The sequence below is a fragment of the Grammomys surdaster genome, unplaced genomic scaffold (genome assembly GCF_004785775.1).
Source record: "Grammomys surdaster isolate TR1022 unplaced genomic scaffold, NIH_TR_1.0 170, whole genome shotgun sequence".
NCBI lineage: Eukaryota > Metazoa > Chordata > Mammalia > Rodentia > Muridae > Grammomys > Grammomys surdaster.
The window spans coordinates 21,006,812-21,022,762 of NW_021604618.1; the positions used below are offsets into that span (position 1 = coordinate 21,006,812).

Here is a 15,951-nt window from a genome sequence, read left to right on the forward strand (position 1 = left end):
CCCTCTTCCCAGCCCCACCCCTGCCTCTTCCCAGCCCCACCCCTGCCTCTTCTTAGCTCTAGGATTGGCCGCAACCATCCCCCAGACCTGCTTCCTTTTCTAACTGGCTTGGCTCCCGGCTAGGCTGCCGCCAGCCCCATCGCAACTTCTTTCTCTACCTGCCTTTGTTCCAGGAGGAGTTGCGTTACCAGCCCATTCCCGAGACCCTTGAATGCACGGATAAAGGACACACAGATAGCTGTATTATTTAGATTAGGCACAGTGGCTGGGTGCAGAACCTCCTGCCTGGCACCTAGGCACGCTCTCGTCAGTCAGTTATCTCCATGTCTCCTCCCGCCCAGAACTCAGTGGCCGGTCCCAGCTAGCCCCTGCCAACCTCCTTGGCCATCTGCCTGTAGTGGAGGCTACGGGCTCTAGCTTACATGATTTTACTTGATTGCTGTGTGCTTCTTCTTCCAAAGCATGGCAGAAAAGCCCCCTCTTTTCTTGTGTCTGCCTTTTCCTCCTGGGACCTGGAAGTCCCACCTGTACCTTCCGCCCAGCAATTGGCACCCTGCCTTCTTTATTGACAAATCAAGAACCAATTAGGGAACTTGACCTTAGTATCAACACCTCCCCTTACAGTATTGTAGAGAGATCTAGGCCATTCAGGACTACATTGTGAGATCTTGTCTCCAACTGTGCTTTCAGTCTGCCAGCCATCAGTGCGTTCTAATATTATGTCTTACAGGCATCTCCTCAGCCTATCCCATGGGACTTTTATATTAACCTCAAGTTAAAGGAGCGTCTGAATGAGGACTGTGACCAGCTTTGCAACTGCTGTCAGTACCAAGATGGCCATGTCATTTGGTACCAGTATATAAACTGTTCCACCCTTCAGGTTTGTGATAATACTAAACACATACTACATCTATGAAAGACATTTCATCCAGAGCTGCAGAGATGGCTCCGCAGGTGTGGCACTGACTGCCAAATCTAATGGCCCGAGTGTGGTCCCCAGAACCCCAAGTGTGATAAGAGAGTTAAATCCTGTAAGCTGTTCTGTTCTCCGCTTTCAACACCCACATTATGTCATGTATACACACACACAAACACACACACACAGAGAGAGAGAGAGAGAGAGAGAGAGAGAGAGAGAGAGAGAGAGAGAAAGAGAGAAATATAATTAATTTAAGATACTTAGTACAAAATTACTTTCAATCATCAAGAAATGGACCGGCCCTGAGTTCGAGGCCAGCCTGGTCTACAGAGTGAGTTCCAGGGCAGCCCGGGCTATAAAGAGAAACCCTGTCTCGAAAAACCAAAAAAAAAAAAAAAAAAAGAAAAAGAAATGGACCAGCCAGGTGGTGGCGGCACACACCTTTAATGCCAGCACTGGGGAGGCAGAGGCAGGTGGATTTCTGAGTTCAAGGCCAGTCTACAGATTGAGTTCCAGGACAGCCAGAGCTACACAAAGAGAAAAGTTGTCTTAGGGGAAAAAAAAAGAACTAGTCCAGTTTTAATTTTTATTTATTTAACATTTAATGTGTGTTCATGCTTGGTGTACATGTGGAGATCTGAGGATAAAGTCAGTTCTCCTTCCGATACATAGGTACTAGGGACCAGACTGAAGTCAGAGGCTTGGTGGTAAGTGCATAGACCTGGCTGGCCTTGACTTTATGGAAGGTTTTCTACGTCAGGCTTCCAAGTGCTGGGATTACAGGTGTACCTCAACATCCCATCTGTAGAGAAAGACAAATTCAATTAAAACTTAAAAGTATTGATGACTCTCCTAAGGTAATACTTGGTTGGTTGGTTGCTTGGATTTTAGTGTTGAGGATTGACAAGAGCCCAATACAGTCTAGACAACCACTAAGCTGTATCCCACTTCTTATACAAGTGGCTTTGATCAAGTACCTATTTGATAATTTTTAGCATTTTATCTTGAGAGATGGGGAGGAGGGGCCAGGGAGGAGAAATGAACAGGCCACCTAACTCGAATAATTATCAATTCATTTAAAGCAAAATAAAATCTGTGTCTTGCTTGTACTATGTCCCCGGAAACCTTTAAAATACAGACACAATATACCATTTTGTTCTGTGCTGTGTTCTTCAGTTTTGCTACCAACATAATTTTTTAATGTTTTACTTTGTGTGTGTACGTGTGTGTGTGTATGTATGTATGTGTGTGTGTGTGTGTGTGTGTGTGTGTACGTGCATGTGGCTATTAGAACAGCTTGCAGGAGTCCTTTCTCTCTCTTTCTCTCTGTCCACCATATAAATTTCATGGATCAAAAAGGATTTCCAGCTTGGCAGCAAGCACCTTTCTCTTTTCTTTAGTTCTTCACCCCCAATCTCACTAAATCCTTACCGATTTAAGGAGATCTCAGTGTTAGAGCTGGGGCAGGGATCCAGCTGCCTCCCAGCGGGGACTGAGAGGGATGCACACAGCAGCGATCGTTCGTCAGGGATCGTCAGGGCGCAGGCTGCGGATGGACAGCTTGACAAGTAGTTTTTTCTCTTTCTGTTTCCAGGATCTTCTCCAACACAGTGAATTTGTTACTCATGAAATAATAGTGCTGATTATTTATAACCTTTTGACAATAGTGGAGAAGCTACACAAAGCTGAGGTAGTGCATGGAGACTTGAGTCCAAGGAGCCTGATCCTAAGGAACAGGTCGGTCCTTTTTATTTTCCTTCATTGGCTGCCTTGTTTTTTGTTTTTTGTTTTAAACCATGAATAATTCTTGTACTTATGGCTTTAAAAAAAAAAAAAAGCACAAGAGAGTGTTTTCTCTGCTTTTATGTCTCTGCGCCACATGCATGCCTGGTACCCACCAAGGACAGGAGTCAGCACCTTTGGAACTGGAGTGACAGATGGACATGAAGCTGCCATGTGGGCGCTGGGAACATATAGGTGCTATGTGTATAGGTGAAGGGGTGCTTTGCCTTGTATGTGTAAAGCCCTGGGCTCCAATTGTGAACACTAAAAAAATGTAAAAGGACATTATATTTTATTTAATAAAATTGGCAGGAAATAGTATATAGAGTTGTAAGTATTAAAAACCAGAGAGCCTTTTATTTGTTACTTTTAATTATATATCTATGTATTTTCTTAATGAGTGTTTGTCTGCACGTATGTATGTGTACCACATGCATGTTTGATGCCATTAGAGGTTAGGGCATGGGGTCACCTGGAACTGGAGTTGTGGATGGTTGTAAACTACTGTGTGGCTTATAGAGATTGAGCCCTGGCTCTCTAAAAGAACAATAAGCACCCTTAACCTCTAAGCCATCTCCAGCCCCGGAGAGTGCGGCTTATGAAGTAAATCAGTTTATTGTGCACATAACTTGTGAGGAAAATGAGATTGTGAGGTAGGAATACTGTTCAGTGGTAAAGTTCTTGCTAGCCTTGGCTTGATCCCTGGAGAGGGAGAGGAGATGGCCTGGTCTTGATCCCTGGAGAGGGAGAGGAGGAAGAGAGGTTTTGTCCGTGGCAACACTTAGTTGCTAAGTAGAGAGCTAGAGAAAGGTCATGCTTCTGTATTAATTTGTGAAACATTCTCTCAAGCTTAGAAAAAAAAATGCTTTAAGTGATTATAGTTTATAAAAGCACATTTAAGTTGGATCTATGCCAAGGAAAACCGGAAGCGGGTGTAAACTGTAAATCCTTGTGCTGTAGAGGTCTGTGACACAAACAGTGTTCCCCTCGGGCGCATTGTTTCTGGAGAGTCATGCAGATAACTAATGTATAGAATATACTTACTTGATAGTAAGTTTGTGTTTTTAAGTATTTTCTTATGAAATAAAAGATAAAGCAACAAAAAACATAAGGTAAGATATAGTGTTGGTTTAATTGAAACAGGAAATTTAATAGTGTAGATAGCAGGTCACTAGAAAAAGAGCTTATAAATTGTTTTTTACACTTCAGAGGTAGATCCTTTGCTGCTTGGAAAGCCCAGCTGTCATAGTAAAGAACAGGGCTTGGACACCTGAGTGGGCAGAACTCACTTCTAATGCCGTCCTTACTGCGTAGTATAAAAGCTTGAGAATGTTGTAAGGTGGCCATGCACTGTCGGTTAGATTAGATAGAGTTTAAATTAGATTCCTTGTGACCAAAGCCATCTTAACCCTTTGGGCTGACCTTGTCATTACTCTGTGTGTGCATTTTCATAACTAACCACTGGAGGGCACTGTTGGCAAGGCTAAGATACACCTGCTGACCTTTCTGCAGCTGCTTAACAGCCTGTTTGTGTTATATCCTCTTGACTCTCCTCAGAATCCACGACCCCTATGACTATATAAATAAGGACGACCATGCTGTGAGGATCGTGGACTTCTCCTACAGTGTTGACATGAGGGTGCAGTTGGATGCATTTGCCTATAGTGGCTTTAGGACTGCACAGATCCTGGAAGGACAAAAGATTCTGGCTAACTGTTCTTCTCCCTACCAGGTGAGTGGAAGACAAGCCTGGACAAATATGCAAAGCATTCTTAACCCCTTCCTTGCCTAGATAAGCCCTGAGAGCTGGTATTTACTTGCACTGACTCACCTGGATGACCCAGTTTTCAGATACTGTATCACCAAGTGACTTATAGTTAACCGTTTTTCCTGTCACAGTGCTCAGGGATATAAACACACACATAGTAATACATTAAGTGTTCCTCGCCATCCGTGTCATCTGTCAGTCATTCTCCTCACTCCTCACTGGACAGGAAGACCAGCAGCCCGTGCTCCTTGTCCATGAAACTTGGCAGGATTGAGGGCAGTGAGTGCTGTGGATGAGGGCACTAGGGGAGGGGCAGCGTCTCACAAGGCTGCATCATGTGCAAACACATCTTCTGACTTAGCTCTAGATGTAAGTATCTGCTGACTGGATACATAGTGTGTACCTGAAGTGGTCATGTGGGCCACAGTAGATCACAGCTGAGTCCACGCAAATGTACTAGGTGTCCTGATGTGATTTGGTAATCCAGGTAATTCACAAAGATAATCTGTTGTAATTGACTCTTAAAAATAACCCCTTAAACTGGGCAGTGGTGGCACATGCCTTTAATCCCAGTACTTGGGAGGCAGAGGCAGGCAGATTTCTGAGTTTGAGGCCAGCCTGATCTACAGAGTGAGTTCCAGGACAGCTGGAGCTACACAGAGAAGCTCTGTCTCAAAAAGGTAAAGTCATAATAATAAGTCCTTAAATTATCTCTGATCATTTCTTTGGGCAGCTTCTCCCTGACCTGTCAAGATAAGGAGCATCTCCTGAAATGTATGAGCACTGTTTCTGCTTTCCAGGCCCGTGTACATATGTCGATAGTGGAAGCAGAGGCCACGTTAGCTCATGGACTGTGTTGTGATTTCAGGTGGATCTGTTGGGTATAGCGGACCTAGCACACTTGCTGTTGTTCAGGGAACACCTTCATGTCTTCTGGGATGGGCTCCTCTGGAAACTTAGCCAAAATACCTCTGAGTAAGTACCGGGTCCTACCTTCTCCCTGTCCCAATAGTTTGCCCTCTCTCTGCAGCGGTCTCTGCTGTGGTGGGCAACCTGAGTGTTTTAAACCAAGTGCTGTGGTTGCAGTGATGTCTCTGTGTTCACTTCAGTGTCTACAGAGCACTAGTGCAGGGATAGGAATGGCCAAGTGAAAACAAGACCTAGACTGCTCTGACTTCAGGGCATTCAGAACCTTGCCATGTCATACCGGAGTATGGACATTTCTTAGCTTAGAAATATTAGAGACGTTTTAGAAGAATTAACCAATTTTCTAACCAATTGGTGTTTGTCTCTTTAAGAGCTGTGTTTATCAAAAGATTGTCTTTTGAAGAGAGTTAAGTTTCCAAATTGTATACTGACTTTAGATTATTATGTACTTACTGATAGATAATTTAATGAGAGGTAGACCCAAACCAGCCTCCTAGTGCAGGAATAAGTGATCTCTCAGGCCTGTTTGGGAACCTGTTAGATAGCTTACATTCTGCTTTAACTCACCTTTGCCAGCATAAGCTCTCCAAGTAATGACATCCTGCCTGCCTGCCTGCCTGCCTGCCTGTTCTTAAGTTTGAGTTAATTTTAAATCAATATTGAAGATTTAATGTCCCTTCCCTGCTTTCCTCTCCAAAACATTAAGTTGTATTTTCTTCTCCATTTGATTTGGAACTTGGCCAATCACATTTGCCTCTTGCATATATTTTTAAAAGTAGGTTTGAGCCTGACATGGTGGCTCAGGCCTTTAACCCCAGCACATGGAAGGCAGAGGCTCAAGGCCAGCCAGAGCTCCACAGTGAGATATTGTCTCAGACAACAACAAAGAACTTAAGTTAATGAAATTGCTTGAAGCATACTTTGAGATGTGCAGGTGTAACAGGCATCTTAGGCTAGCTGTGGACCTGCTAGGTGTAGTTAATTAACACAAGCAGAGATAGACAGGGTGTGCTGTCAACACCCGTGCTTTCTACAGATAAGGGACAAGGAGAGTAAAAGCAAGTCACGTCAATCAAGTTCAGGATTCGGAGAAGAGGGTGACGGTGCCTGAGGTGGGACCTTCAGTGAGAGAGCTACTGGGGAGTGGAAGTTTCTTTTTTTTTGACTGTTTGTGGAGGAGAAGTGCTAGCGGGTGTCACTGCACAGTATCGGCCAGAGGAGAGCTGTGGGTTCGACCGAGAGTAGATTTCCTTCTTTCTATGTGTGTTCAGGGCCACCACGGCAGACTTACTTTTATAGTTCTTCCCAGTGCCTTCAAGAGTGTTTGAATGATCTCCAGCCTTAGGTTTCTTGCTGTTACCCTATATCACTTTGGCACGTCCATGTACTGCTGAGTTAAATTGAGAAAGAATTCTAATTTCCACATGCCCAATCTTGATAGAAATTATTTTTTATATTTTTTTAGACTAAAGGACGGTGAACTGTGGAATAAATTCTTTGTGCGGATTCTGAATGCCGGTGACAAGTCCACAGTGTCTGTTCTGAGAGAACTTGCCGCAGAAATGAGTGGGGCTTTTGATCCCACATTCCACAGCCACCTGAACAAAGCCCTGTGGAAGTTGGGGAAGGTAATTAGTCTGGAAGCTTTGCTCATTCAGGAAGACAAGCAGTCAAGTCTCTCCCAGAACCCTGCCTAAGCCATGGCTGCACTGTGAAAATCCGGTCTGGAGCTGCTATGCTTTGCTTTAGAGCACGGTTAGACGCAGTAGCAGCCTGTCAGCAGAGGGTCACTCTCGGTAGCACAGCTTCTAACAGATGGCTGTGCTCTGGCAGCCTCATCTGCGTTATTCAAAAGCGATTCCATACAAACAGCTACTTTTTAACCTCTGGTTTCTGCCTTTTCTCTTTTGTAATTTTGTTTTGTGTACTCTCCCTCTCACCATGTATTTTATAATAAAATAGTTTTTTGTTATATTTCAGCTCTGGCATTTCTTCTACAGTTGTAAACTAAGGTGATAAGTGGTTTCATTTTAGAAAGGAATTACTTTACGGTGGAAACGTATGTATCCTAGTTTTAGAGCAGCTGCCTTTTGGTTATAAGAAGTCAGCTGAACGGCCATTTCTTCCTCTGGTCTCTCTGGCCTCCTCACAGGTGTCCAGAAGGAAAGCAGGTAAAATGATGTACACAGACCAACTTTTCTTAAGCTTCAAAGGTGTGTTTATTCTCACAGTATAGTGGTGCACAGTAGAGTGTTTCCAGTTTTATTTGGTGTTACCCGAAGTGCTTACCAACTATTCGGAACAGAGTGCTCAGCGGCCTGTCACTTCATGCAGGACACAAGGGCTGCTGAGGGGACAGAAGACAGTTTTACTTAGACATGAGGAAAGCAGGGGTCAGGACTCTGAAGTGGGGACTGATTTGGAAACAGAGTTTGGTGGAACGCTGGGCACCAAAGGGGAGCACAGCTGCGGGCAGCATTCGGGCTTTTGCTTGTTCAGTATAGGACAGTAAGCATCAGTCGCCTGATGTCCAGCGTGCTGGCGCCTGCGTCCCCTCTGCTTGTCACCATTGTTGCTCTAAGCTTGTCAGAGAGCAGATTCCCTAAGTAAATCTCTCAACTGAAACAATTAGGCAAACTCAACAGGTCAAGCCAGAAAAAATGTTCTGTATCTGAAAGACAATAAAAGAAAATAAATATTTTCTTTCAACCAAAATACAACTCTGCAAACATCTTCCAATTTGCTTCTTATACTGAAGATACTAAGTGATGAAACTGCCTTACTGTAATCAAGTCCTCCTTAGTCCCCAGTTCCCTGTGTTGCCCAGGAAATTGAGAGCCTTTAACTTACGTCAGCTTCTACCTTGTGAGTTCTTCAGCAGTCTAGGCAGCCGAGTAGCCATATGAACAAACCTTGTTTCTAAAGGTATATGCAGTAGTGGAGAGTCAGGACACCTTGCACCCTCTACTCTCCGACCTCAGCCAACTCCAGCCTTTGAGGAAAGGAAAGAATATCGCCTCACCAACAGTGCCTGTCGTCAACACTGTCTGCTATTGCTTCAGTTTTGTTTATTTTTGAGCTAGGATTGCTGCATGGCACAGGCTGACATCAAACTCAAGGTACTGTGGTCACAGTCCCCTGAGGGCTGGGATTTCAGGTGCCCACCCACCAGACTCCCTTGTATTTGATGCCGGCAGTCTTGGGAGAAGGAAGCCTTTGTTTTTGTGCAGAGGCTTCAGGCGGCTCTTCATCTGGTCTCACTAAAGCATGGAGTGCAGGATGCTGGGCCTGGGGGGAGGATGCACAACTGGGAAGAACAGGACTTACTTGGCTTGGAGAAAGACTGTGGACTAAGGTCTCCCCAATCACAAAGCATTGTGCCCTCACTTGCTTGGGGCCCTGTTAGAGGCATCTTCCTCACAAGTCAGAGGGCCCTAATTGATGCCAGTCTGGAAGTGAACTCCTTCCTGCTGAAGGAAGTTGTGGCCTATTGCTCAAGCTGTGATCTCAGGTAGGTAGAAAAGCCTTTCAGTGTTAGCACAGGCCTTCAGAATAACTTATTGATGTCTTTAGGTGAAAGTCTAAGGCAAGGACAGTGAAGGTTTACTCTTCATTGCAACTGAAAACAAGGAATTCTTGCTCTGCCAAAAGTTACTCTATTCTGACTTCACAAATAGCTCCCTACTGAGCAAGTACAGCTTGTCTTTAACATGACAGACTTTGACTTTAGTGAGTTCAGAGGCATGGAAGCTGAGTATTTACCAAGGTACAGATGATTCTGGGTAAGAGCACTTGCCGCTAAGCCTGATGACCAGAGTCCTACTGTCTACATGGTGGAAGAGAGAAGAGACTCCTACAAGTCGTCCTCTGACTCCATGCATGTGCGTGTCACACGAGCCCATACAAATACACACATACCCACAACAAGTAAACAAAACCTTTTAAAGATCAGTGTGAGAAAGGATAGACTACACAGCATCCAGTGCTGAAACCGTGACCTAAAGCTTGAACTCTGTCCCAGTGCCCCATTAGTTAACTCAGAGTGTCTTAGTGTGAGTTAAAGACTGCTCCAGTCCTTCCCGGTGCACAGCTCAATGCATTTCAGCCTCTCTAACCCCCCCTGGTGCCATGCGCAGAGAATATACTTTATATCCTTATGCTGTGGTCTAACCTCTTACTTTATATTCTTATGCTGTGGTCTAACCTCTTGTACTTACTCATTGTTCCCCAAACCAATTTGGATAGGTCAATTTAAGAAAAGAAAAGAAAAAAAAAAGATAACGGCTTATGTAGGTCAGGCTTGAACTTAGTATGTAGCCCAGGGTGGCCTTGAACTCCCGCCTCTGAATGCTGGAGTTACTGGCATGTTCTACTACAACCAGCTTGAGATGATTTTGGAGTGTTCTGCTTGGTTCCTTGCTTTTCCAGTCCAGGGCTGACGGAACGTGGATCCATAGAGGATCTAACGTTCGTCCGCAGGTTCTGCATCGCCTGCCATCTGTCTTATCTCAGGTTGTAGTGGCTTGCTTCTCCCCCATCCTCCACCATCTCAGAACTCTGGTTTCCCATCTCACATGGTCCCAAGTCTAATGAACTTGTAGTCTACGTAGCACCCACTGCCTGTTCTCTGATGCCTCTGCCTCCTCAGTCAATGGCAACTCGTATCCTTCTGGCCTCTTTCGTCTGCCTGGAATTCTTCTCCAGTTCTGTGGATGACGTATTTGCTTTCTTCAAGAAGGTGCTTTCTCAAATCTCTTGACCAGAGAAGCCCTCACTAGCTTCCTTATGCACCATAGCATCCCATGGTTCACTGCTACTTCTTGTCCATTTTTTGCCCTTTGTATTTTTTTGTGGTTCCTTTCACTATCTTGTGCACATTGGAGTGATCTCATGTATGCTTGTATATACAAACCGTTTTTCTAGAGCTCACGACTACTTAAACTAAGGACAGGAATTTATGTTCTTAACTCTAATGTGTAGGTATAAATAAAACCTTTCACCAAAGTACTCAAGACCAGAAGAAAACCAGAATAGAAGTAGGAAATGAATAGCCTTCTAAGGCATTTAAGTGAAAAGTTTGTCACTCATGAATACAATAAAACCACATCATCATTTACACAAATGAAAATTGTGTTGGCAAGAGGCTGGAGAGACTCAGAGGTTAAGAGCTTGTTTCTCTTCCAGAGGACATATATTTGGTCCCAGGTCCCACATTATGGCTCACAACTATCTGTATCTCCAGTTCCAGGGGATCCACCACCCTCTTCTGACCTCTGAGGATATCAGGCATGAAAGTATACATACATACACATAGGCAAAACACTCATAAAATCTAATATGTATGTTTTAAATACATATGTAATATATATGTGTATATATATTTAAAGCAAAGATAACTGAGATTAAAAAAGTGGTCACTCACTAGCAGCAAGTGAGTTGTACATTGGTTCATTCTTAGAAGCCAATTTGGCGATCTTTTCTAAATTGAAATATGCTCCAGCTGAGAAATTTCTCTAAGAATGTGTATTACTAAAACATTGCTACAGTGGATGAACACTGCTGTCGTAGGGTTTTCATTGCTGTGAAGAGACACCATGACTAAGGGAACTCTTTCATTGGACAACATTTAATTGGGTCTGGCTTACCGGTTCTGAGGTCCAGTCCATTAGCATCATGTCAGGAAGCATGGCATTGGAGGAATCTTAAGTTCTACATCTTGCTCTGAAGGCAAACAGGAGAAGACTAACTTGCAAGCAGCTAAGAGGAGAGTCTCAAAACCCAACCCTCACAGTGACATACTTCCTCCACCAAGGCCACACCTCCCAACCATGCCACTCCGTATGGGCCTAGCATATTCAAACCACCACAACTACCCTCACTGCTTCTAAGACTCTTTGTCACCAGTGGGTGACCCATATGACATCCAGACATCTTCCCATGAGCAAGCACCACCAGTTTGTCACGAGTCCTCCTTAGAGAGGACAGAACCTGAGGCAAACAGTCACTTTCTAGCTTGTAAAAAGCTAGGCTGCCAGATGTGGTTGCCCATACTTTAATCCCAACACTCTGGAGGTAGAAGCAGGTAGGTCTCTGTGAGCTCAAGCCAGCTTGATCTACACAGGATTCTACCTCAAAAATAGGAAAATAAAGAAAGGAAAAAAAAGAAAAGTTAAAAGGCTAGAAATTGTGGAAGCTTTATCATTTTTGTTTATTATTAAGGATTTGTTTATTTTATGAGTATGGGTTTGTGGTGGTTTGAATAGGAACGGCCCCCGTAGACTTGTGTGTTTGAATACTTAGCCCATAGGGAGTGGCACTATTAGGAGGTGTGGCCTTGTTGGAGGAAGTGTGTCACTGTGGGGCAGGCTTTGAGATCTATGCTCAAGCTTTGCCTAGTGTGGCACACAGTCTCCTTCTGCTGTCTGTAGATCAAAATGCAGAACTCTCAGCTCCTTGTCCAGCACCGTGTCTGCCTGCACGCTGGCATGTGCCCAGCTGTGACTATAATGGACTAAACCTCTGAAACTAAGCTGGCCACAGTTAAATGTTTGCCTTGGTTATGGTTACTCTTCCCAGCAATAAAACCCTAGCTAAGACGGTATTTTTCCTGCTTGTATGTCTGTGCATAGCATGCAGGCCTGGTGTTTAGAAGTCAGAGGAGGGTGTTGAATCCCCTGGAACTGGAGTTATGGATGGTTGTGACCCACTATGTGGGTGGGTGCTGGAAACTGAACTTGGGTTAGTTTCAGTGAGTGCTCTTAACCACTGAGCCAGCACTCAGATCTTCCTTTTAAAATCATTAAAGAGAATTCGTCTAAATGTCTATTTGTAGTAGACATTTAGAAAGTTCATTTGTATCTAAATATTTTGTGATCTGTTAGAAGTTTCTTTTGGGGGGGTTGGTTTATTGAGATAGGGTTTCTCTGTATAGCTCTGGCTATCCTGGAACTCACTCTGTAGACTAGGCTGGCCTTGAACTCAGAAATCCGCCTGCCTCTGCCTCCCAAGTGCTGGGATTAAAGGTGTGCGCCACCACCGCCCGGCATTATTATACTTTCTTATGTCTGTGAACAAGGGACTGAATGACATACAGTTCAATTTTTTTTTTTTCAAAATATTTAAGTGGCCTTTGAAATGACTTAGTAAGTAGAGGTTGACAACCTGAATTTGATCTCTGGAACCCACGTGATAAAATAGAACTCTTGAACGTTGTTCTCAGACCTCCACACATGTGCTATGGCATGTGCATATGTACATGTATATGTGAGATGGCTCAACAGATGAAGGCCCTCGCCACCAAGCCTGATGACTAGAGTTACATTCTCAGGCCCCACACAGTGGAAGGACAGAACTACTGCTTACAAGTTGTCCATGTGCATGCACACATTCACAAATAAATAAAACATAACTTAAGAATACTGCTTTGGGATAAAAACTTGAGTTTTCATGAGCTGGCTTTGTATGATTATGTGATGGATGTCAAATGAACATCTGGAAAGATGTCGTTTCCCCACCAAAGCATCTGCTTCTGCTATCACTCCCAAGAGGCCCCTGTGGCTGTCTTGAAGCTGAGCAGGAACTGTTCCACAAGTTCACTTCAGCCTCTCCCTGTGACACTGAGGTTGCCAGACTGCTAGCTTTCAAATGTCTTGTAAGCAAGGGACTGTGTGTTTACTGTCACTCTGTGTCCAGCAAAGTGTATAATTATCAAACATGAAAATCCTGGGAGGGGTCCAGCTACAAATTCAGGGATAAATTATACTGGTTCTGAGGTTAATGTCTGTCCTTAGTGCTAGATCGCACTTTCAGTGCACCATTTTATTATGCTGACGTAGCATGCTAAGGACTGTTGAGTTCACATTATGATACACTTTGCTGTCTAGGTTATGTTATGCCAGGTATGGTGGGGCACAGCTGTAATCCAGAGGCTGAGCAGGATTGAGAGGTTGTATTCACCCTGAGCTAGATACTGAGACTACTTCTTTTTAAAAAGTTATTTCTGAAGGGTATTCTCTGTGCGGTGGACTCTTTGTTTCCATGTATACTTAATTTGGGTTCCTGCTCAGCGGAAAGAGTTGGATTCCTCCGTGCCTCAGTTTCAGAGTCATTTTATCGTGCCAGCCTGGTCATGTGGTCCTTTTCATCTAATTGCTGCTCTTCCAAGATTTGCAAAGTGAGGATTGTGCTTCATACAACAACCACCGGACTAGGGATGTGACTCACTTGGCAGAGTGCTTGTCCCGGCATGCTCCACATCCTGGGTTGGATTCCCAGCACCGCATACTGAAGTGGAAACTTAAGGCTTCTCTGGAAGGTCAGTTGGATGGTATTTTGCTGGGGCAAACCTGTGAAAGGACACATGATGAAGGAGTCTTTAATAATGACACGTCTGCCTTTCACTGTGTAGTTGAGCTGCATTTGTCAGGACTCCTCGGACTCAGGCTGATTGGATGCACGTGCTGCGGCAAGGCACATGGAGGACACATGATGTTTCGAGGGTATAAACAGGACTCAATAGAGTGACAGACAGAGCTTGGCCTGCTGATACAGCTAGCTGTGCAAAGCTTGTGTGTCTCGAGTCTTCCCTGATTTTCACTTCCCTGAGAGAGGCACAGCTGAGGACTGCTGGTATCCATCCAGGTCCCTCCTGCTGACTGGAGCTGAGCCTGAGGCCTGGCTGTCTCTGCTAGGTCCTGTCACTGCTGTTGCTAACCTGACTCTTTTGAACTGAACTGCTTGTATATCCGTGAAGTGTTTCTGAGTGCATCAAACTGCTGCTGCCTGCTAACCTGTGAACTGAACTGCTGATTTCCAGACAACACAGATGGGAGCTGCTCCAAAGAACCTTTCTAAACAGGTCTATTTCTATACATTCCCGCATCCTTTCTTTTCAACGACCTTTGGTGTGTAGTAGGTTAAAGGGAGGTTAACGAGTTTAAGAACCATCATTAAAAATAGAATTTGCTAAGTTAAAGTTACAGCATACACCAGCTGCACTGGGATTCCTGTGACCTCAACACTGGGGAGTGGAGGAGGAGGTTCAGAAGCTGATTGTCTTCTGCTATACAGTGGGCTTGTAGCCTGCCTGACTGAATGTCGCAGAGTAAATCAATAGCGTCATGCTTGGTGGCACACATCTCTTTTCCAACACTCTAGCAATAGAAGCAGGTGGATGTCTGTGAGTTCTAGGCCAACCAAGGCTAAATAGTGAGACCCCCATCTATAAATAAAATAAAACCACCTAAAATCTGTAAACAAGAGATGAATATGTATTCATTAGCTTTTATATGTTAAAATTGAAAAAAATTAGTGCTACACTAAAGTACTAGTAAAGGCAGAAAAGAAACACAGGTGAAGTCTCACCAAGGTGGGTTCAGGGTAACAGTGAGGGTGAGTGACTGTGTATGGTGGAGAAGCTGCGAAAAGTTCAGGGGTCAGACACAGAAGCTGGGCATAGGAAACAGGTAACTGTCCGGTGACTTCTTCTAGACCTAGGGCATGCCATCACTACAAAGATAAGAAAGCCATTGCTCAGGATTCAGATAGGCATGTCCTACGCCCAGCACATGGAACACTGGCCAAGGCTCTTCCACAGGCTGTGTGACTAGTTGCATTTGCCTTGTGTTTGCTTTGCATTCCTGGTTCAGGTGAGCTCTCTGTGGGGGTGGGAGTGGATTCTCTTAACAGCCAGTTAGGGTTTACAGTACAGCGATCAACTTTACAGGCCTGCACCTGCCTAGACGTTCTCAGGGTGTGACTCCTGCCAGACAAGACAAGATGTGGAGGTCAGAAAGCTGACTTTTTTGATTGCTTGTTCATTTGTTTTTAGGATGGCCTCACTGTATAGGACCAGTGGCCTAGAACTCCCTGTGAAGACCAAGCTGGCCTTAAACTTATGGTGGTCCCCTTGCTTCTGCATCCCAAGGCTGGAATTATAAGTGTATGTCACCTCACCAGGCCTAGAAGTGCTTCCTTTGAAGCCAGAATAATTGGACCTGACTTTTAGCTGTGACCTTAACTTCCCTGAGCCACTGCCATCCTCTAAATGACACTACCCCGAGACCCTGCTTTTGAAAGCGGATGGTCTCTGCATAAGTGTGGGTGTTGACTTAGCTCTAATGTTTACTGATCTAAGGCTCTGTGAAAACCTCTCAAGACTGAAATCCTGGCTAATTGACTGGAGCCTTGCTATCACACATGTGCACACCAGTGGTCTTCACATGTGTGCATACCAGTGGTCTTCTGTGCTTTCCTGCAACCTTGATATCAAGATAAACCACAGTGCGAGCGGGATTCTATTTGTTATTACATTTATGTATGTGTGTGTGTGTGTGTGTGACAGACAGACAGACAGACAGACAGAGATAGAGAGAGCATTATGCATGCTGTGCACTTGTTGAAATCAGAGGACAGCTTAGAGGAGTCAGTTCTCTCCTACCATACGGGTTCAGAGGATTGAACTCAAGTAGTCAGGTCTGGCAGCAAATGCTTTCACCTGCTGAACCATCGTGTGTGTGTGTGTGTGTGTGTGTGTGTGTGTGTGTGTGTGTGTGTG

At 44.5% G+C, this 15,951-nt stretch overlaps 1 protein-coding gene across 2 annotated transcripts in view; it reads left to right on the forward strand.

Annotated features, from left to right (window-relative positions):
• Bub1b (BUB1 mitotic checkpoint serine/threonine kinase B) overlaps positions 1-7,328 on the forward strand; it is a 53,865-nt gene extending 46,537 nt beyond the window's left edge. For both annotated transcript variants that reach the window (XM_028767015.1, XM_028767014.1), the window contains 5 exons: positions 731-880; positions 2,514-2,656; positions 4,259-4,433; positions 5,338-5,444; positions 6,862-7,328. In XM_028767015.1, the coding sequence (XP_028622848.1) occupies positions 731-880; positions 2,514-2,656; positions 4,259-4,433; positions 5,338-5,444; positions 6,862-7,093 (807 nt within the window). In that variant the 3' untranslated portion in view covers positions 7,094-7,328. The remainder of the gene's footprint in view (positions 1-730; positions 881-2,513; positions 2,657-4,258; positions 4,434-5,337; positions 5,445-6,861) is intronic.
• Positions 7,329-15,951: the final 8,623 nt, after the last annotated feature.